A 22347-nucleotide genomic window follows, 5' to 3' on the forward strand; every position below is an offset into this window, starting at 1 on the left:
AGGAGTGGAAATAGGACCTTGTAACTAAAATGGAGGTTTGTATTAATGTAGGAATTTGGTTTCCAGTTATGTTTATTGACCTTGGAAGGAGTACTAGATTACAGTTGTGCCTTTTTCCTCCCAGGTGGGCCCTTATCAAGAGTACACATCTGTTAGTTGAGTCTTTTCCAAGCTGTTAACTGCATTTCTGTTTTGAAAATAAAAGCTTTTCAACATTGCAGATTATTTTTCATTTCCTTTAAAACTGGCTTTTTTAGATAGTACATTCCTACAACCAGCAGTATATATTGCCACTAAAAATTTAAGATAATTAGATTTTTTTTGCCATTTGAGATATATTTGCAAGAACAAAGGTTTTTAGACTATATTTATATATAAGCCTTGAAGAGGATTATTCATTGTAAGGTATGCCCTCTCTAGTATCTAATCTTAAAATGCTCCTTTATTTATTTGTTTGTTTGTTTGTTTGTCTGTTTTTCGAGACAGGGGTTCTTTGTGTAGCCCTGGCTGTCCTGGAACTCACTCTGTAGACCAGGCTGGCCTGGAACTCAGAAATCCACCTGTCTCTGCCTCCCAAGTGCTGGGGTTAAAGGCGTGCGCCACCACTGCCCTGCCAAAATGTTCTCTTTTAAAAACACATGGTAATAGTAGATGGTATTGTTTTTGATGTACGTCTGTGTACATACATGTACCACAGAAAGCATGTGGAGCTCAGATGGCAAGTTGTGGTAGTTAGTTCTTATGTGAGTTTCCAGGGATTAAACTCAGGTCATTAGGGTTGGTGGCAAAAACTATGTTGATTACCATAATCTAGTTTTTTGAGGCACTGGTGCCTTTATGTAAAATAAGTATGGCTTGTTTCATATATTTGCATAATTTTTCAGTGTTTTTCTTTTGCCATACACTTTTGAGTTTTCTCAAGTCCTATCATACTTGTATACTGCATACTTGTTTATAGTATACTTCATCTAGTCCTCTTTGTTTGTAGGAAGTTTGTTTAACAAATGACATTTAAGTATGAAAAATTAGGGAAGATCCTCTTAGGGTAAAATGCAAGAAACATGAGCCTAAGGCATGGAACAGTAGAAGGTCATCCTTTGTTTTTGTTTTTTGTTTTTTTTCTAGACAGGCTGTCCTAGAACTCTGTAGACCAGGCTAGTCTTGAATTCACAGAGATCCATCTGCCTTTGCCTTCAGAGTACTGGGAATAAAGGTATGTGCCATCACATCTGGCTAGGATTTAGATTTTTAATGCTGGAGATTGAACCCACGGTTTTGTGCTTGTTCCTTTGCAAGTACTCTATCTCTGAGCTATATGTCTCCTCTCCTTCCTTTTTTCTGGAGACAGGTAGTTCATGCTGACCTTGAACTTACTTTATAGCATTGGCTTGTTTGGGAGTTTAGGATTTTCCTGAATGCTAGATATTAGGCATGTACCATCATTTCTAGCTAAGGATGGCTTTCCCTTCCTCCCTTTGTTTTTTTGGGATAAAGTCTGTCTATGTAGCTCTGGTTGTCAATATGTAGACCAGGTTCTTCAAACTAACAGAGATCCACTTGCCTCTGTCTCATACTTCAGGATTAAAGGTATATACCATGGCATCTGGCTAATGAAAAGAAGTACAATTTGAGGACCACTGCATTGAAAGTAGAGTGTAACCATTATGCAATTACTTGAAAAAGCAATTAAAAAACAAAACAAAACCCAGTCACTTGGTCCCTGGGGCTAGAGCACAATTGATAGGATGCTTGCCTAGCATGCATGAAACCAAGTTTAGCAGCGGCATCTATTTGTACCCTGAGGTGGAGCCAGGAGGATCAGAAGTTCAGTCATCTTTGGCTATATTATTTTGAAGCCATTGAGGGATACATGAAACCCTGTTATAAGCAAAAATGGTTACCTGGTAAATCTAAATTGAATCACTGAAATAGGTATAGCTGTATTATTAATTGTATATTAGCATATAAAACACAAATGCTCAAAGAACTCTCAGACTCTTACTTTCCAACTTATAAGTTAAGTAGACTCCACTTTGAAAACTTATGGGTAGTGTACTTATTAGGGGATCTAGTGCGGCATCTTAAAAATTTGTTTTGGTACCTAAAAAAAAATTTGGAGGACCATTTCTATAGTTGAGAGAAAAGCAGAAGGGCGGGCAAGCTGTAAATCTTGTCACCTGGAGAGAGATGAAGTAAGAAAGTCATGCCTTTTGCATCAGGGTCAGCAATGGAGGTCTGCAAGAATCTCTAGAAATCATGAGGAAAGGCAAATGTTCTTAGGATTTTTGGGAAAGTTGTGCTCAGGAAACTAGTTAGTCAGCAATGAAAAATCTGTAAGTAATGGGTGAAAATTGAAATCTAGTATTTCATGTTTGCCTAGAGTAGGGAAAGAGGACCAAAGAACATTTCTATTGCCCTCTTCCATGCAAGTTGTTCTCGTATTTTCCAATTAGAGATGTTATTTGGGTTGTCTTTTTTTGAGATGCTACTGAGTCATTCATACCTTAGGGGCAGACATTTTAATACTAAATAAACTCAAATTTTAGTCTCAGAAAAATGGGATTTTTGAGAAACCCATTACAACCCTTGAGAAGGCATCTTGGTTTAGTAGATCTTGGGAGTCCTAGAAGAGGAACTTCCATGTTAAAGACATGGTTTTCAGTTTTGTCTAAGATCTTGAATGCTTTTCCCGAATCATGGGTTTCAGAATGATTTCAAAAGTCTGTAAACTTTAGTTCTAGGCTTGATTAGGAAAGGCAGTTTCTGCCTGTGTGTTGTGTATTTCCTCAGGAATAAATAGGTAAGTAAAAAGAAACAAGTGGCTATCCCTGTCCTTCCTCTTGGCTCCATCCTTACAATCTTGTATTTCAAATTGTATTTCAATTCAAAGTGTTTGTATTGTCACCTAGCACAGAATAAGTTTTCCTGTTATCTCTTGAGAATGAAAAGTTTAGTGAATATGGTCTGCATTTTATGTTTTTCTACTCAGTTATTTCTTTGTACCCCTTTTCACTTTAAACATTATTGACTGGTAGATTAGCAGCACGAAAGCAGTAAGTAGTAGTAGTAGTAGTAGGAAAAAACCTAGAATTTTTGATGTTTGGTTGAGAACTATTGTTCTTTTAGTTACTCAGGCAATTGCCTGATATACTTGTTGATTAATGTTTTCTTTAAATTTTAAAGCTTCATTGTCTTGAAGAAGCAACAACAACGAATATACAAGCTCAAGGCATTACATTCCAGATAAAACTCTCAGGCAAATTTCTTAACCATTTTTTTTTAAAGACAACTTTAATCTTGGCATCAGGCAGTTTAGTGGTAGTTCCTTTTTCTTTATTGAACCTTTATTTGCTTTGTTTTTCATTTCGGCATGGTGTCTTGACAGCCTAGCCTGCCCTGGAGCTTGAACTCACTATATAATTCCGGTTAGCTTCGAATTCGCAGCAATCCTCCTGCTTCAGCCTCAGTGTTGAGAATGTAGGCATAAACTTCCATTCTCTGCTCTCATTCAGTAAGACTTTCTTGAATTTTCCTAGTGTTCTTTGTTGGTGAATATTGGAAAATTGCTTACTCTTCTTTCATGGTGTTTGCTTCAAGGTTTTCCACTGCTCTGGAGCTTTCCAACCCCACAGCACTTTGTACTGGAGGTCCTCAGATTTTTTTTTTTGTTTTTTTGTTTTTTTTGTTTTTTTGTTTTTGATGGACTTGCGAAGCCAGGCGGTCTATGAAGCTTCGTGTGGGTGGGGCTGGGTACGGCAGGGGCGGGGCCAGTGAGAAGTCCCTGGGAAAGGCTGAAGAGCCTTGCCGAGAAAGGTCCGGTGGGCAGTGGTTTAAGAATTTTCACGAAGGCTTCAAATACAGGATTGAGGGTATTGGGTACCTCTCTCATGTCTCTCCTTTCTTGATTCTGGAAGCTTCAGTAGTTCTTTCTGGATTACTAAAACGCGAAAAGGCTGTGGCTTCGGCTCCGTGGGCGGAACCCAAGGGTCCTGACGCTGCTCCGGGCCGTTTGGCCTCCTGATGTTGGGGGAGGGGTAAAGAGGTGCTGCTCGCGCCTCCCTTTGCGCCTGCGCGGCCGGCTGCAAGCGGGTAGGAGCGCGTGCGCAGTGACGTGGACATCCGGTGCGTGCGCAGGCTCTTCAGCTGAAGCGGACACACGGTGTGCGAACCCTTCAGAATAACCCTCCCCTAGAGGGATGTGAAGGACTCGGGGTGAGGCCGACCACGCCCCGCACGGTAACTCTCGGGCCTGGGTGGAGGGCGTCTCTTCAATAGTGGCCCGATTGGAGTTTTTTGAGAGTTTAAACCACTTGTATATTTGAATGGCTTGACCAGCGTTCCGCAGAGAGAGCTTCGCACGCCTGGGCCTGGCTGGGCCTTACGCTGTGCAGCCTTTGGTCCCTTGAGCGAGTTGCGCATGTCATCTCGCGCGCCTCCCCGATCTCACTTCCGTGTTGCTCGGAGAACTAACTAGGATCATCGACGCCCGAGACCGTGACCACGAGGCGGGCGGGGTGAGAAGTGCCCATGGCACGGCCATGCCCTCGCGTGCGTGGGGTGTTGAACAGCATGGCACGTACCGCGTGACGTTTTCTAGCCTGGCTATCGGTCGAAAGCTGTGCTGACTAAGCGCAGGTTTTAGAGTTCAGCTCTTGGGGTTTCAACTCTCCGAGGGAAAAAACCAACGTCTGTTTCTCCAAGGAACTGGGTGCAGTGTTTTGACACCTATTCAAACGTTTCCTATCGTGTAATTTCTGCTCAAATTGAGGCAAGGCTCCGAATTTAATGAGGGAGCGATGAGTGAGTTGAATGAGAGTGAGGACTTTGTAAACAAAGGTGCTATGATTTGTAAGTGCAAAATCGAAGGCGGAGAAAACAGGTAGGGAACAGGTGTTGTTTCCTTTTTCTCTTTGTGGGGTAGCCTTGACTGGTTTTCTGTTCATTGGACTTCCCTTTTTTTTTTTTTTTTGAATTTTCAAGTAGGTCTTTGACTCGAGTGTAGGGTGATTAGTAAGCTTACCACCACTATAAGTTGGGGAATCTGCGTTCGAAGATTATAGAGAAGTTGGGGGTACTTTTCAAACTGGTGAAATTGGTGACAGAGTATTGCTATGAAGTATTGCTATTTCTGCCTTCGTTTTTGTTCCCCGAGAATTTCTCTTTTTCTCTGGCAAAGGATGGAAGCAGGGATGGGTGAAAAGTGCCCGAAAAGGGTTGCTTGATTGATAGAACGGAGAAATCTCCGTTTGCGGGAGATCCACTCTTGTTCGCGTCGCCGAAGCCGACACGTGGATTTTGAAAAGTTAGGGCTCACTCACTTATTCTCAGCCTGAGGGTGTCGTTGAGCTTGCCACGCCTGAGGGGCCAAGTGCCTAGTCAACCTTGCCTGTCTTGCTTGCCTTTTGGGCACGACGCTGCTGCAGTTAAGGTAGCGAGAAGACTGCTGGGAGGGCTGGGGGGGGGAGGGGGGGTTGGCTAACTTGTATAGTCTCCAAGGTAACCGTAAGCGGCTGAACAGCCCTAGGAACACAGGGTTCTGCCTGGCTGCACGTGATCCTTGGGACTCTACCCTGGAAGAGTTTTCTTTGGGACATTTTTTTTCCCCATGTTGTTTGTGGCTAGCTGTCTTCTGTAGTTGAAAAGCGAGTAACTGGAGGCTTTTTTTTTTTTTTAAATATTACATAAGTAGTAAGTTGGGTCCACTTAACTGCAACACAAGTGAAAGACTTGAAATTTTGCTCCGTAGGTTCTTTGGCATATTTATTTCAAATTTGCTGCCCATTTCTGCTGTAGAAGTTAGTTTTTCAGATTCTGATTAGTAACTCATAGGCACGTAAAAGCTTGTTAGCTTGAATTGTTTCAGATTGATGGAAATCTACAAATGGAGATGCGAAAAAATTTGAGTTTCAAAATTCGATTTAATTTAACCAAAAGACAAACATCACAGTGAGCCTCCTGTACAGCAATACATTATGGTTTGAAAGGGCTTGGTTAGCATGGGCAAAATTTAGAATGTGTTGACCATCTTTTGAAATTTGTGTCTTAAGAGTAATATATTGACTTGGAATTTTGACTTGGTGTAGTTAAGTATGTGAGTCATTTAATTGGGTTGCTACATAGTGTGTTTTATGGGTTGTATCAGGGTCACCATTATAGTAAAAATTTCCCAAAGACCACTGGATGAAAAAGGATAGGTACTCTGATTTTGTTAAAATTGATGCAACTTGCTACACTGTTTTAAATGATGTCTGTTAGAGATTGCAGGTATGTGTAGTGAGGGAACTGAGAATGTCTCTCTTTACAGCTAAATGTCTCTCTCTACAGCTAAGGCCTTTTCCAACCCTTACTTTAATCTAGGTAAATGTTTGATGAGGAAAGGCTGAACCAAAAACTAGGCTGGCCTAGAATTCTTAAGAGATCCTCTTGCCTCAGCCTTCCCAGTGCTGGGATTGAAGGTTTGCACTACCAGTCTGTGTTCTTTGTTAAAACCTTAAGAGAGCAAAATACAGAGTACTTTAGAATATTTCCAGAATGGATTTCTTTTTTCTTTCTTGGAGTAGCCTAGCACTTCTAGAAGTATCTTTGGTTTTTGCAATGGACATTATGGTTATCTTAGAGTTTGGAGTAGTCTTTGTATGTGTGAAACAAAATATTCACCAAATGACAAGCTGTAGATGAGAAAAATCAAGCATAGGGCTGGGGATATATAGTTCAGTGGTAGCCCACTTGAATATCATGTGAGAATCCCTGTCTGGTTCATTTGGTTATCAGCACTGTTAGTGCTTGGGGGTGGGGTTCTTTTAATTATAGTCATGTATTTCAAGTTTATGATAGCTTGGGGTGTCATAAATTGGATCTTTGATTTTATGTATTTTGTTAAACTGGTGCAATAAGTTAGTTGGTTTAAGTTTTTTGATTTAGTTTTGAAAAGACTTTATGCAAGTCTACAAGTTCTGACCTTACCTGTTTTTCATACGTATTTTTATTAGATGCCTATGTACAAAGTTGAAATAAAGCAATTTGGGGTTTTTGCCCCATTTGGAGGAAGAGGCGGGGTCAGGCAGGGTCTCATATAGCCCAGGCTGACTTTCAATTTGATATGTAATTGTGTACTTCTAATTTTCCTGCTTTGGTGTTTGGGGTTATAGGCATGTACCACCTTGTCTAATTTTTTTCCCCCTAAATGTGGTGCCGGGCATTGACTTTGTGTGTTAGATAAAGCACTCTGCTGACTGAGCTGCCATCTCCTCCCCAATTTGAGTTTTCAGCACTTTGATTAGGCAAAGGAAAAACTAACATTGTATACCTCTACCATGGTGTATAGCTTTTTGTGGGTTCTCTAAGCTTAAACATATTCCAGTTGCCAGGTGACTTGTGAAACTTTTTGTTTTGTCAATGTATGATATATATTGACTAGTTTAGTTTATGGATAAAATCCTAAGGCAGCTTTAGAATTTTTTTTTTTTAAACTTTACCTACCTTAGGCCCTCTGTTTAATTCTCAGCACTGCAAAACAAACATCCACATACTTACCAGAGCCCAATGTATTTTTGAAGAATGCATCCCATGTCAGCCTAGCTAATAGTGAGACATTGTCTCAAAACAAACAGATATGATAATAAACAAAAATTACTCCAACCCAGAGGAGCTTATCTACTATGGTCATGGATGTTAGGGCTCTAGTATTAAAGACTAGATTCCCTCCCTCTAAGCCCCTCAACACAAGAGTGGTCAGGCTCCACCCCTGAGGACTTCCAATTGTCAGACTTTTCCCACAGAATGCAGCAATGGCTGGACCCAGTCCCTTTATGCTTTACAGAGTGAAAAGCCCACGATTGGGCCACCCTGGAAAGCTCCTCTCCCAAGAAACCCTATATAAAGCCTGCCTCCTGCTCAGTTTTTTTGCAGTTTCCCACCCAAGCCAAGGCAGCCATCTGACTGTGTCTTTCCCAACAAATCTCTTAGGTGAGGTTTGTTGTGTGGTGTGACCTTGTGGTATTCCTTAGCTACTGCCACATACTTCTCCCTTTAGAGCTGTAACACTTCACCACCCCTTTAGTCAGTCTCAACTCATGGCAATCCTTTTGCCTCAGCAGCTTTCTGATAGCTTAATGGGTGTGAGCCTTCAAGCCTGGCTATTTATAACTTGGGGGGGGGGGTGATGGACAGGGTCTGTTTTGTCCTGGCAGTCTTGGAACTAATTCTCTGTGCAGATTAGGATGGTCTGGAACTCATAGAGATCCTCCTGCCTCTGCTTCCCAAGTTATGAGATTAAAAGCATGTTCCATCATACCCTGCTATTTGTAATTTTTGAGCTATACTTCACCTAAAATAAAATGTGTAGTTTTAAGTGCACCAGAACCTGGAGAGATGACTCAGTGGATAAAGCACTTAAATGTGAACACTAGAAATTTTGTCTCTAGTACCCAAGAGCCTCTCTGACTGACTATGTAGCCTAAACTGGTCCTGACCTTTAAGTAATCTTCCTGCCTTAGCCTTCTAATCTGTATGATTACATCTTGAGTACTACACACAGTTTATATAGTTTTCTAAAATAAATACATAATTTTAGTTTGTGTAATATTATGGGATTGTTACTAATGTTTTTTGTTTGTTTTTGGAGAGACAGAATATGAATAACTCTTAGCTAGTTAGATTGATTAAAATTAGTTTAAAGGTGATAGAAATGATTAGGGTAATTGGGTGTAGTGACCTTTAATCCCAGCACTTGAGAGTCAGACACAGGAAGATTGCTGTAAGTTTTTAGGCTAGGTTGATCTACATATTAAGGCTATAATTCTGTCTTAAGAAACTGTCTCCCCACTCCTACTCTCTAATTTTTTTCAAAAGAATGATTAGGGATAACAGTACAAATACCTTTACAGTGATTAAAAGGCTATAAGCTGTGTCTTTTTTTTTTTTTTTTTTTTGGATTTTCGAGACAGGGTTTCTCTGTATAGCCCTGGCTGTCCTGGAACTCACTCTGTAGACCAGGCTGGCCTCGAACTCAGAAATCCGCCTGCCTCTGTCTCCCAAGTGCTGGGATTAAAGGCGTGCGCCACCACCCGGCATAAGCTGTGTCTTAAGAGAATTAGGAATATTTTGGATAACATGATCGGTGATTTTTTTTTTTCCCCACCTGTGGCAGGTTCTCATGTATCCAAGGGTGATCTGGATTCTCTTGAACTTCTTAATTATTTTTTTGGCAATTTCATGCTTGTATCTTGCATTGGATTACATCCCTACTTCTCATTACCCTCATTTCTTCTCTCTCTTCAGCTCTCCAGTTGAAACCTATTTTTTCAATATATTAATATTCTTTGTGTGTGTCTTAGTGAGTTTAAAGGTTTTAGATAAATTTTTAGTATGTGCTTGTGTGGGTCTGCGTGTCACCTAATGAACATTGAGGTCAAAGGATAGGTTTTGAAAATCAATCCTCTTTATTCACTTTTTTTGTAAGGTTCAGGAATTGAACTCAGATCAGTTGGCTTGCCTGACCTACTAAGCCATCTCTCTGGCCTCTACTAAGTTTAAGTAGGGTTGCTTGCATGAGCACGGGTAGGTGATTATTTACTGAGCATGGGCAAGTTTATCTTTGGCTATATCACTGACTGACTTTCAGCTTGTGCTCTTTCTCCCAAGTGCTTACAGTACAGGTCTAAGCAACTACTCCTGGTTTATGTAGGGCTGGAAATTTGGACCCAGGGCTTCATGTGTGCTAGGCAGATCTCTACCAAATGAGTTGCAGTTCCATCCCTAACAGTTGTATTTTTGTTAGAAAAATTCTGAGTTGACTAAAGGTTTTTTTGTTCTTTTTTGTTTTGTTTTGTTTTTAGGATGAGAAAGCATTTGTAACTATGTATTGACTACAGTTTTCTTACTACTGAATTTCTCACTGGAATCATGGAAGAGAAACAGCAAATCATATTGACCAATCAAGATGGAGGGACAGTAACAGGAGCAGCACCTACCTTCTTTGTCATCCTAAAACAGCCAGGAAATGGCAAAAATGATCAAGGAATTTTGGTTACTAATAGAGATGCTCGTGCTTTGTTGAGTAAGGAGTCATCACCAGGAAAATCTAAAGAGAAAATTTGCCTTCCGGCTGATTGTACTGTGGGAAAAATCACTGTTACCCTTGATAACAATAGTATGTGGAATGAGTTCCATAATCGAAGCACAGAGATGATTCTGACCAAACAGGGAAGACGCATGTTTCCTTATTGTCGATATTGGATAACAGGCTTAGATTCAAATTTAAAGTATATCCTTGTAATGGACATATCTCCCGTGGATAGCCATCGGTATAAGTGGAATGGTCGTTGGTGGGAACCCAGTGGGAAGGCTGAACCCCATATTTTGGGGAGAGTTTTCATTCATCCAGAATCTCCTTCTACAGGTCATTATTGGATGCATCAACCAGTATCTTTCTATAAACTCAAACTTACCAACAATACACTGGACCAGGAAGGACATATTATCTTGCACTCTATGCATCGTTACCTGCCAAGGCTTCATTTGGTGCCTGCAGAAAAGGCTACAGAAGTGATACAGTTAAATGGCCCTGGTGTTCATACTTTTACTTTCCCCCAGACTGAATTCTTTGCAGTAACAGCTTATCAGAACATTCAGATTACCCAGTTGAAAATAGATTACAATCCGTTTGCCAAAGGCTTTCGGGATGATGGGTTGAGTAGTAAGCCTCAGAGAGATGGAAAACAAAGGAATAGCTCTGATCAAGAAGGGAATAGTGTTTCTAGTTCTCCTGGTCATCGTGTTCGCCTTACAGAAGGTGAGGGATCAGAGATTCATTCAGATGATTTTGATCCGGTGTTAAGGAGTCATGAAACATCAAGCCTAGGTTTAGAGAAGGCTCCCCATAATGCAAAACAAGACTTTCTTGGATTTGTGAATACTGATTCGACACATGAAGTTCCTCAGTTGAAACATGAAATTTCTGAAAGGTAAGTCATACATTTTTTTAAACTTACATTTATTTAGTGTGTGTGCATGTTTGTAGGTCAAAGGACAACTTTAGAGAATTGATGTTTATGTGGCTTTGGGACATCAAATTCTGCACCTTTACCCACTGATTACCTCTCTGGTTGGGTAATAGTTTTTTCGGTAAGAGATAAAAAGATTTGAGATGGGCCAGATTTTGGAATTCATTGGTTCTGAATGCTGTAGATGTTGATTAATATCAAGTTGTTATAAAGTAAACCATACTTGCTTTTAATTCTTTGATGTGACAGCTTATTTTTCTGTGATGAATATGCACTGGGTTCAGGATCTACAATTGTAGACAGATTGGATAATTTATCAATACAGGAAGTTTTTATTTATTTGTGGCTTGATCCTTGTTAGCACATGTAGACAATTCATGATTATTTGTGGAAAAGAAGTAAAAACTTAAGTTATAACTGAAACAGTTTATCCAATTAAGGCATAGGATGTACTCATAAACTGAATTTATTGCTTTAAGTTCATCTTCACTCATAAATGGCCCAGATAAAATACAATTTGAAAATTGTTATCTGTGAAAATGCCATAATGTATTTTCTAAAAAATAAATTCATTTTATATAATTAAACCTTTGTGTTAAAAAGAAAAATCCCCCAAACCTGGAATACTTGTAGTACCAAGCAGTTCAGGTAAGAAGTACTCAACTTTTGTACATTTTATATTATATACTGATACTTCGTTTTAGTACTCTGTATGTACAGATAAGTACTGCTGAAAAAGAGATTGAGTAATATCCACAGAGAGAGAGAAAGGGGGGGCGGAGAATATGTGTGTGTACATATACTTCCATTCTAAACTTTCTTTTGGTCAAGGTTTCAGTGTATAGCCTAGCCTGCTTGGAGCTTGCTATATTTAGCCCTGGTTAGGCCCAAACTCAGGATCCTTCTGTTTCTTCCTAGCCACTGGGATTACAGATATGTATCCAGTGATTCTCCAGCTCTCTCTCTCTCTCCCCACCTCCAGATTTATTTTATGTATATGAGTACATTGTAGCTGTCTTCAGACACACCAGAAGAGGGTATTGGATCCTATTACAGATGGTTGTGAGCCACCATGTGGTTGTTAGGAATTATAATTCAGGACCTCTGAAAGAGCAGTCACTTTTCTTAACCACTAAGCCATCTCTCCAGCCCAGTTTGGTTCTCTTTTTATTCTTTTATTTTTTTGCTTCTTTTTATTCTCAAATTTTTTTGTTGGTTTTTTTTTTTTTTTTTTTTTTTTTTGAGGGGGGGAGATTTCACTATCTTGGCTAGCCTGAAACTTGCTATGTAGACAAGCTGGCTTTGAACTGACAGAGATCTGCCTGCCTCTACTTCTTGAATGCTGGTATTAAAGATATGCACCACCATGCTTGACTTAAAGATTTTTATTTATTTTTTGATATGAATGCATGTATATCTGTATATTATATATGTGTGTTGGCACCTGTGGAGGCCAGGAGAGGATAGATCCCTTGAACTGGAGTCACAGGTATTTTTGAGCAACATGATATGGATTCACTGAAAGAGCAGCAAGGGCTTGTAACCACTGAACCATCTCTCTAACCACTCATATACCTTTTTTTCTTTTCTTTTTTAACTTTTTCAAGACAGGGGACAGGGTTTCTCCGTGTAGTCACAGCTGTCCTGATACTCTTTCTATAGACCAGCCTGGCCTGGAAGTCATAGATACGTACCTGCCTCTGCCTCCCAAGTACTGGGATTGAAAACGTGTGCCATTACCACTGCCCGGCCCAGACTTGTTTTAAAAAAAAAAAAAACAGATTTGTCTCTTACCACCCCTTTATTTAACTACTAAAGAAATAAAAAGGACTTTAAAACATTTATTAGAAAGTTCTTTGGTGAAGATTGTAGCTCCATGGTAGAATGCCTATTTAGCATGTTCAGAGTTTGAGTAATAGGTAGTATTGCCCTTCTTTCTAAAAAAGGTCTGTAAGATTTTAAGGTATATACTTCTGAAATTGATGAAATTCCTTGTTGTCCTGTTTTTTCTTGTATGAGATTTGCATCCCTGTGCTCAGGATATCCATGCTGTATATGGTATTTGTCCACTAGTTACTTAGTATCTCTGTCAAATAAGAGAGGGCATTGTAAAAGTATTTTAGTTGTTGCATTTGGTTAGTCTTTATATATTATTCTCATGCTATTGGCACAGTATCTGTGTTATTTACCTCATGTATATCATCATATAGGCATTTTGTTCTTCATCACAAGAAAGGTGAGTTTGGCATAATAAAATACTTTGAGAGAATGGGATAATTCATTCACCTTTATTATAGTCTGTTGTTGTAATTCTATTGTATAGTTTTTGTTTTTAACCTATTATCATGCCTAATTTAAGAACATATAGATATTGCAAACACCTGTCGATAATTTAACTGTATTTTAGGACTTTAGATGGACCTCTTTGGTAGAGTGCCTGCCTACCATAGGCCACGAGGAAGATTTGATTTCCAATACCACATAAAAACTGCTCATGGTAGCATGTTTGTAATCCCAGCACTTAAGAAAGGAAGGAAGAAAAAAAGATTAGAAGTACAAGGCCATTTTTACCTATATATCAAATTTGAGGTCAGATTGAAAGAAATAAGACCTTGTCTTTCAGAATAATTGTTTTAAGTGTTCTCTCTCCCCATCTCCTCACCCACCTGCCTAGTTGCTCTAGGTCTAGCTTACCATGTTATATTGTGTAGAACTTGTTAAAGGTGGGAGCATTATGATTTCAGTTTTTATTTTTCTGATGACTGAGAATTTTCGGCCACTTAGGAGATTATATATGGAGACTCTTGGTCGTTGTTTTCTTCTTTAAGGTAAAAAATACATTGTTTTAATTAATAGAGCTTTATAGTTCCAACTGCTAGACTATGGTCCTATTGCATAGTCCACCATTGTTGTAGGGCCTTTTTCTAAAATTAGTCATTGTCGGCTCCCAACTAGTTTGTATTTCCTATTGTCCACCCTGCCCTTAAAGATAGGGTCTTACTATTCTAGAGGATAAATTCAAGACCTAGACTATTGTGAAACTACTACAGATGGTGCTAAATTAGCTTCATATCGGCTATGTTCTTTTCTGTGTACATGTTAACTAACACAGTAAGAGATTAACAGTAATAACAAAATACAATTATAATAAATTTACTAATTTACTTATTTCTGTACCTTGGCTAACCACCAGGCAACTGAAAATGAGGAAAGTAAAATTGAGGACAAGGGGCCTTAGTATATCTTGTTTCAACCATGTATGATATATTTTTGTTGTTGTTGGGGTTTTTTTTTTGTTTGTTTGTTTGTTTTACAAGACAGGGTTTCTCTGTGTAGCCCTGGCTGTCCTGGAACTCACTCAGTAGACCAGGCTGTCCTGGAACTCAGAAATCCACCTGCCTCTGCCTCCCAAGTGCTGGGATTAAAGGCATCCACCACCAATGCCTGGCTCATGTATATTATAGTTCTTTTTTTTTTTTTTTTTTTTAAACAACTTTTAGTGTTAGGCCTACAAGTTTGAGCCTATTTAAAAAAAAAAAAAAAAAGGGTTGTCCTTATTTCAGAAACTGGCCCCAGGCCACCTTTTTTGATAGTAATCAGGAGATTGCAATCTCCCTTATATTCACTTAACTTGCTAAACTCATTCACAGAACTCGGGAAATGTTCTACAAGATCTCCTGTTGGCTTTGCTCTCCCCAGAGGCTAAACTTACTCAAGAGTACTGATTCTCTAACCAGTGCTCATCTTTTTGGTAGCCTCGCTGACATTGAAGCCATCTGTGTGTGTGTGTATGTGTGTGGGGGGGTGCTGACGGACACTATGAAGTCAACTCTAGCATAAACTAAGGTGTAAGGAGTATGCTCATGAAATACTTTGATTAGGAAATACTTTGATAATTATCAGAAAATTTCAAGTATTTAAGAAGCTCTGTGCCATAAACTTGAAACAAAGACTGGATTATTTATATATAAGTACATATACACACATACCTTTTTCTTTCTGTTTTTAAAAAACATATGTATGGGTATTTTGCGTGTGTGGGTGTCCACGTGCCATGTGTATGCCTGGTGCCATGAATCACCTGAATTTGGAGTTACAAACGGTGTGAGCTACTGTGTGGGTACTAGAAATTTTTGAAACTGGGTCCTGTAGAGAAGCCAGTGCTCCTAACTGATAGTGAGCCATTTCTGCAGCCCCTGTTTTTGTTTTTTAAAGACAGGGTCTTACTGTGTAGTCGTGGCTTGGAAGTCAGTAGGTCCACCTGACTGGCTGGGATTTAAAGTATATACATCTGACCTGTTTTTATTGAGATAGAATTTTGTTAGTGGAGGCTGGCTTGGTGCCTAGTACCCACAGAGGCAGAAGAGAGCATTTGAACTGGAGTTACAGAAGGTTGTGAGCTGGAATGTAGGTGGTAGGAGTCAAACATGGGTCCTCTATAAGAATAGCTGGTGCTTTTTAACTACTGAGTCATCTTTCTGGTCAAATTCTTTACCCCTTGGTCCCCTCCATCATCCCCTCTTTTTTTTTTTTTTTTTTTTTTTTTTAATCTAGGATCAACATATTTAAGCTGGTTTTGAATTCCTAGACTCAAATTATTCTCCTTTCTTGGCCTCTTTTTCCATTCCTTCCTTTTGATACTGATTTTCTCCCACTCTATAGGCTTTTTTCTTTTGGCTAGGTAGTACCAGGTTAAATGCTTTACCAAAGAGCTATAGCCCCTGCTGTTTAGGGGCTTGTTTAGATTTATTCCTTTTTCTTCTGGAAAAAAAAATTCTACAGTGATTGAAGTTGTTTTCTTGATTTCTTTTTCAGCACATTTAAAGATAGAAAATCTACTGATTCAAACTGGTTATGGTAACACATATCCTTAATTCCAGCATTTGTGAGGAAGAGGCAGGCTGATCTGTGTGAAGCCAGCCTGGTCTACACAGTGAGTTCTAAGACAGCTAGAACTACATAGTGAGAACTTACGGAGTCAGGGTGAGGGTGGGGATGGGGAACAGGGGACAATAACTAAATAGAAAGTCTACTGATCTTTGTAACATATTTGTTTCATAATCTGCAAATAGTGATAATTTGACTCTGTTCTTTCTTATTTTTATCCTTTTTATTTCTTTCTTGTCTTGTTATTCTGTCTGAGACTTCAAGCACTATCTTGGACAAGAACGAACAGAGTAGACACTTGTCTAATTTTTGATTTTAGAGGAAATGTTTTGCCTTTTTTTTCCATTTAGCACAGGTAAATTGTATGTTACTTTATGATGTTGAGGTGATACTTCTATTTCTAGTTTCTGTAGGTCTTTTTATTAATAGGTGTTTGTTTTGTTTTTAGAGATGGGCTTTCTCTGTGTATCCCTGGCTGTCCTGGAACTTACACTGTAGACCAAGCTGGCCTTGAACTCACAGAGATCCACCTGTCCCTGCCTCTCAAGTACTGGGGTTAAAGGGCTATGCCATCATACCTGGTGATATTGAACTTTTTATTGAGAATTTTTGAATCTTTGGACATCAGGGAAATTGGTTTAGTTTCCTGTTTTTGTTATATCTTTATCTGGTTTTGTTACTTTGTTAATCAAGGTACTACTAGATTTGTAGAATGCCTTTGGTAACACTAGTTACTTCCCTTTCTGTTTTCTGGAACACTTTGAAGCACTTTGGTTTTTCTTTACAAGTTGGCTAGAAATCCACAGGTACTATATTAGTCTCATCTTCCTTGTTCCTTTTTATATGGCTTCAGTTTTTTTGCTCACTATAGATCTGTTGGAGTTGGGCTATCCTCTTGTAGTTTTGAAAGGCTGTATATATCTAGGAATTTACCCTTTTCTTCTAGATTTTCCAATTTTCATAATATTCTCTAATAATTTTTATGTTTTCATTGCTACTAATTATAATGTTCCTTTTTCATCTTTAATTTTATTAGTTTGAATTTTCTTTATGGTTAGTAGGCAAAGGGTTTATTGATTTATTTATTTGTTTTTAATTCTTTTCATCTCCATCTCATTAATTGCTCCCCTGATCTTTATTATTTCTTTTCATCTGCTGATTTGGGGGTTTGTCTTGTTTTTTTTTTTTTAAGACCTTGAGGCCTGTCCTTATTGAATTCTATTCTGTTTTGTTTTGTTTTATGACAGGGGTCTCTACATAGCACTGGCTGTCCTGGAACTCAGTGTATAGACTAGGGTGGCTAGAACTCACAGAGATCCACCTTACTCTCTGCTGGAATTAAAGGCATGCAGCACTATGTCCTGTTTGAATTATTATTTTTTAATTAATAAACACTTGTAACAATAAAATTTCTTCTTAGAACGTTATTGTATCCCAAAGATTTTGATAAGGTGTGTTTTCATTTTTTATTTGATTCTGTGAGTTTAAAAAGTTTCCTCTTTTTTCTTTAGTGACCTTCCTGATCACTGGAAGTTGTATTGTTCATTCTCCTGGTATTTGAATAGTTTCTGTAGATTCCTTTGATATTGCTGCTTAGTTTTATTATGTTTGATACAGAAAAATATAAGAAGTTATAAAATTGTTAAGATATGTGTATGCTCTAAGATGTAATCTTTTGAGAAAGATTCATGTGTATTTCTGAGCTATTAGGTGGAATATTCATATGTATGTGTTAAATTCACTTTTTCTCTGATAGTTTAACTGCAGTTCCTTAATTGTTTTGTTTGGATTACATTTACTGGTGATACTATAGTACTTTAGTTTTTGCTCATCATTATTGTATCTGGGTTTATTTGTTTGTGTATATAAATATTGATTTTATGAAATTGGGTAGACAATGCATATATATATGTATGTATGTGTGTGTATGTGTGTTTTTACATATATATTTACAGGTGTTTAACCTTCTTGATGAATTGTTAAATCTAGCATCCTTTCTTTTCCTCTTCGCTTTTTTTTTCCTGTTTTTTTGAGACAGTCCAGGCAGGTCTGGAGCTTACCATGTAGCCCAGGATGGCCTGAAACTCTGGGAGCAATCCTCTTGCATAGGCATCTTGAGTGCTAGGGATTACAAGTATGAACCACCAAACCTAATTGTTTGGTTTTTTTTTTATTTGTTTGTTTTGTTTAAGATGACCAGGTGTGGGGCACACACCTTTAATTCTAGTGCTCTGGAAACAAAGTTAGGCAGATCTCTCTCTCTGAGTTCTAGGCTAGTCTGGTTTACCTAACAGGTTTCAGGACAGCCAGGAATGCATAGTAAGACCCTGTCTCAAGTGAAACAAGAATATAATATTTAACATGCTGGGTGGCCCAGCATGATGGAGGCATATGATGCTAAGTCTGACACTTTTAATTTGAATTTGAGTTTGATCTTGAAAGGAAAACTTCCCCCATTTCTCTAATACATATAAACACACACATACATGTAATGGATCTTTTTAAATGTTTTAAGATGTTCACATGTCATAAAATCTGCCTATTTAAAGTATATCAGTGGGCAGCATGCTCTGCTAGCATGAACAGAATCTTGGGTTCCATTCCCCAGTGCTGCACAAAGCCAGAACTGGTGATGAATGCCTGTAATTAACCTATCTTAGGGAGATGAAGGCAGGAGAATCTGAAGTCTAGGTTCTTCCTCAGCTTTCTGTTATCATCTTCCTTTTAATCAGAGTGGAAAGTTACTCATTGAAAGATTTTTGAATAAGTTCTGCAGGAGTAACTTTTGTTCACATAGTTGTTTATGTATATTTAATATATTTGGATTTTATAAAGACAATGAATATTAAGTTAGCAAGTTTTGAAAAACATTAATGTTTCATTGAAATATATTAGAGTTGGAATTGCATTCTTTTTGAGACAGTAAAGCGGATTTGTGTGGCTTAGTACATGAAATTTAATGTAGATTATTGTTTAAAGTGAGCCTAAAAAGGCACAGGATAGATGATACAGTATGTAGAAAAGCATCACAGGAAATTTGTACCTTTTTTTTTTTTAATTTCACAAATCTTTTTTAAATTGTTTTATTTTCACATTTTATTTGGTTGGTTGGTTGGTTGTTGGTATGCGTGCGTGTGTGCGTGCGTGCGTGCATGTGTCAGAGGACTAATGGGAGTTGTTTTTTCTTCCACCATGTTGGTCTCAGGGATCAGATCCATTCAAGCTATCAGATTTTAACCTTAGGTACTTCTTTACCACTGAGACAACTCAAAGGCTGGACCTTAAATTTCTTGTCCTCTTTGTCTTTACTTTGTAAGTGCTGAGATGACCCATATGTACTATTATGTTTGATTTATGTGGTACTGAGGATTGACCTAGGGCTTTGTACGTACTCGGCAAGTACTTTACAGACTAAGGAGCACCCCCAGCTATAACCTAGCCTTTTATTTTGGAAGTTTGTGGCAAAATCTTTTTCCCTCCCTCAGAGTCTCACTGTGTAGCCCACATGGGCATGGATTTTTTTATGAAGACTAGGCAGGCCTCACCTCAGGTCCACCTGTCTCTTGAGTGCTGGGGGTAAAAGACATGCACCATCACCACTCCCACAAATGCCATAGCTGCTGTGGCAAATTCTTCACATTGAAAACATGTCTTCATGTTTTCATGGGGGATAAGAAGGGTGCTGAAATTGAACCTAGGACCTTAAACTTATTGGGCAGGCATTCTATTACTGAGCCACACACTTATTCCTTGAAAGTGAGTTTTTTAATTTGAAAAATTGAAAATGTTTTGGTAGTAATGTGAGTATGCGAAGAAGGCTGCTATAATGAATTGGTTAAGATGTTAAGTTTTGTATTAGTTTTTTTTTTTTTTTTAATCTGAAATGCAGAAAAGAACCAGCAGTTTGAAAGCACATTAATTTATTGTAATTCCTGGTTATGATAGACTGCTTGCTTGTTTAAAGAGTTAATTTTTGGTTGGTTTTAACTGACTTTTAGTATGGAGTTCTGTATATGTGATCAATATCTAAAGGCAAACATATTTTATAAGGTACTCTGCATTTTAATTTAATGGTAAGGGTAAACTATATTCTTTTTCTATGTTTTATTTGTATAAGTGGGGTTAGTTTATGTAGTGATGGAGATTGAATTTAGGACTTTTGTGTTCTAGGCAAGCATTCTACCAGTTCAACTACATTCCCAGCCCTGAAACTTTGCTCTTGAATTGTATTTTTTTTTTGTGTGTGTGAAACACCAATAAATGATGTTGATAATTTACTTTTGAGCACTTTGTTAAGTTATAGAGAATTTTTAAGTAATGACTCATGAAATCTGATGGATATATTGGTTTTAAGAACTGTTTTTCCTTCCTTGAGGCTTGTTTATGTATAGTTCTGTACTTTTTATCTTCTTCTACCTCTCTAGTCATATTGTGAACAGTTTTGAAGATGATTCCCAGATTTCCTCACCATTAAACCCAAATGGAAACTTTAATGTCGTCATTAAAGAGGAACCTCTAGATGATTATGATTATGAACTTGGTGAATGCCCAGAAGGGATTACAGTGAAACAAGAAGAGTCAGATGAAGAAACAGATGTATACTCAAACAGCGATGACGATCCTATACTAGAGAAACAACTTAAGAGGCACAATAAAGTTGGTAATTTGGAAGCTGACCATCCATCTTATAAATGGCTACCAGATAGCCCAGGTGTTGCCAAAGCTAAAATGTTTAAGTTAGATGCTGAGAAAATGCCAGTAGTTTATCTAGAGCCCTGTGCTGTCACGAAAAGGACAGTGAAAATTTCTGAATTGCCTGATAATGTGCTCTCCACATCTCGAAAAGATAAATCTGTGTTGGCAGAATTAGAATATTTGCCTGCGTATATTGAAAATTCTGATGGGACTGGCTTTTGCTTAAGCAAGGATTCAGAAAATAGTCTCAGAAAACATTCATCAGATCTTAAAATGGTACAAAAATATACTCTACTTAAAGAGCCTCATTGGAACTATCCTGACATATTTGACAACAGTAGCACAGAAAGAATACACGACAGTTCAAAAGGATCAACTGGAGACTCATTTTCAGGAAAAGAGGACTTAGGCAAAAAGCGAACAACAATGCTTAAAATGGCAATGCCCTCAAAGACTGTGACTGCTAGTCAGAGTGCCTCTCCAAATACTCCTGGGAAAAGAGGAAGGCCAAGAAAGCTGAGACTCTCTAAGGGAGGGCGACCACCTAAAAACACGGGAAAATCTTTAACTGCTGCAAAGAATATTCCTGTAGGCCCTGGAAGTACCTTTCCTGATGTGAAGCCTGATCTAGAAGATGTGGATGGTGTGCTCTTTGTTTCCTTTGAATCAAAGGTACGATTGTAATGATCAGCTTTCTTTTTAAGGTGTGTTAATCAGTTTTGAATTGAAAATTGGCTTAAAATTTGTGAGTATGTTTGGGGACATGGAGTGAGTGTTAACATTTGGTTTAGTTAATAGTAATCACCTCTTTTTTTTTTAGTAATCACCTCTTAAGATACTTACTTTGAAATATGTACCTTTGTGTAGATCTCACTCTATAATTTGTTTAATATGTTTATCTGATTAAAAAAGATTTATGTGGGCTGGTGAGATGGCTCAACGGTTAAGAGCACTGACTGCTCTTCTGGAGGTTATGAGTTCAAATCCCAGCAACCACATGGTGGCTCACAACCGTCTGTAATGAGTTCTGATGCCCTCTTATGGGGTGTCTGAAGACAGCTACTGTGTACTTATATATAATAAGAGAGAGAGATAGGAAGGGAGGGAGGGAGGGAAGAAAGAAAGGGGAAAGGAATGGGGGGGATTTATGTATGTATGGGTGTATGTGTATGTGAGTGCAGGTGACTGAAGAAGCCAGAGGTGTCAGGTTGCCCTGGAGCTACTAGAGTTGCAGCCACTTGTGAGCTATAATAACATCAGTGTTGGAAAATTGAACTTGAAATTTTCATTGTTGCAGTCTTCAAAGCTTAACAATACACGAAAAGTTCACTGAATTTTTTTTTTTTCTGAGATAACTTCATTTCCTCTACACTATAATAAGTAATTGTAGAGTATTGGAGAACCAATATACTAGCGTATCTTTATTTTGAGATAAGGTCTCTTTACATGGCCCTAGCTATATGTACTCTGTAGATTAGACTAACCTTGAACTCAGGGATCCATCTGCTGTTTCTTCTGAGAGCTGGGCTAAAGGCGTATGCCACCATGCCCAGCTCAGTACCAGCTAGCATCCTTACCAATAGATTTTGGTTTGTGCTCCTCTCATTCTACATGCATATTACTTTTCATGCAGATTTTTTAAAGGAATCTAACGTTTCTAAGTTGACTATAGATGTTGGATGTGTCTTTTTCTACCTGGTCTTTTTCTTTCTCTGCTATTGAGAAAGCTTTATGTAGGCTCTGAGATATGAGCATGTAGATT

The 22347-nt window shown here is 38.3% G+C and overlaps 1 protein-coding gene across 9 annotated transcripts in view; it reads left to right on the forward strand.

Annotated features, from left to right (window-relative positions):
- Positions 1–22347, forward strand: part of Mga (MAX dimerization protein MGA) — an 88221-nt gene that overhangs the window by 19185 nt on the left and 46689 nt on the right. For 5 of the 9 annotated variants that reach the window (XM_028766891.1, XM_028766896.1, XM_028766897.1 and 2 more), the window contains exons 1-3: positions 4164–4236; positions 9837–10964; positions 20315–21257. In XM_028766891.1, the coding sequence (XP_028622724.1) occupies positions 9904–10964; positions 20315–21257 (2004 nt within the window). In that variant the 5' untranslated portion in view covers positions 4164–4236; positions 9837–9903. Of the gene's footprint in view, positions 1–3781; positions 3814–4163; positions 4237–4653; positions 4880–9836; positions 10965–20314; positions 21258–22347 lie in introns of those variants that run through there. The other 4 variants (XM_028766895.1, XM_028766893.1, XM_028766894.1 and 1 more) reach the window with 3 other exon arrangements.

The sequence above is a fragment of the Grammomys surdaster genome, unplaced genomic scaffold (assembly GCF_004785775.1).
Source record: "Grammomys surdaster isolate TR1022 unplaced genomic scaffold, NIH_TR_1.0 170, whole genome shotgun sequence".
NCBI classification, from domain to species: domain Eukaryota; kingdom Metazoa; phylum Chordata; class Mammalia; order Rodentia; family Muridae; genus Grammomys; species Grammomys surdaster.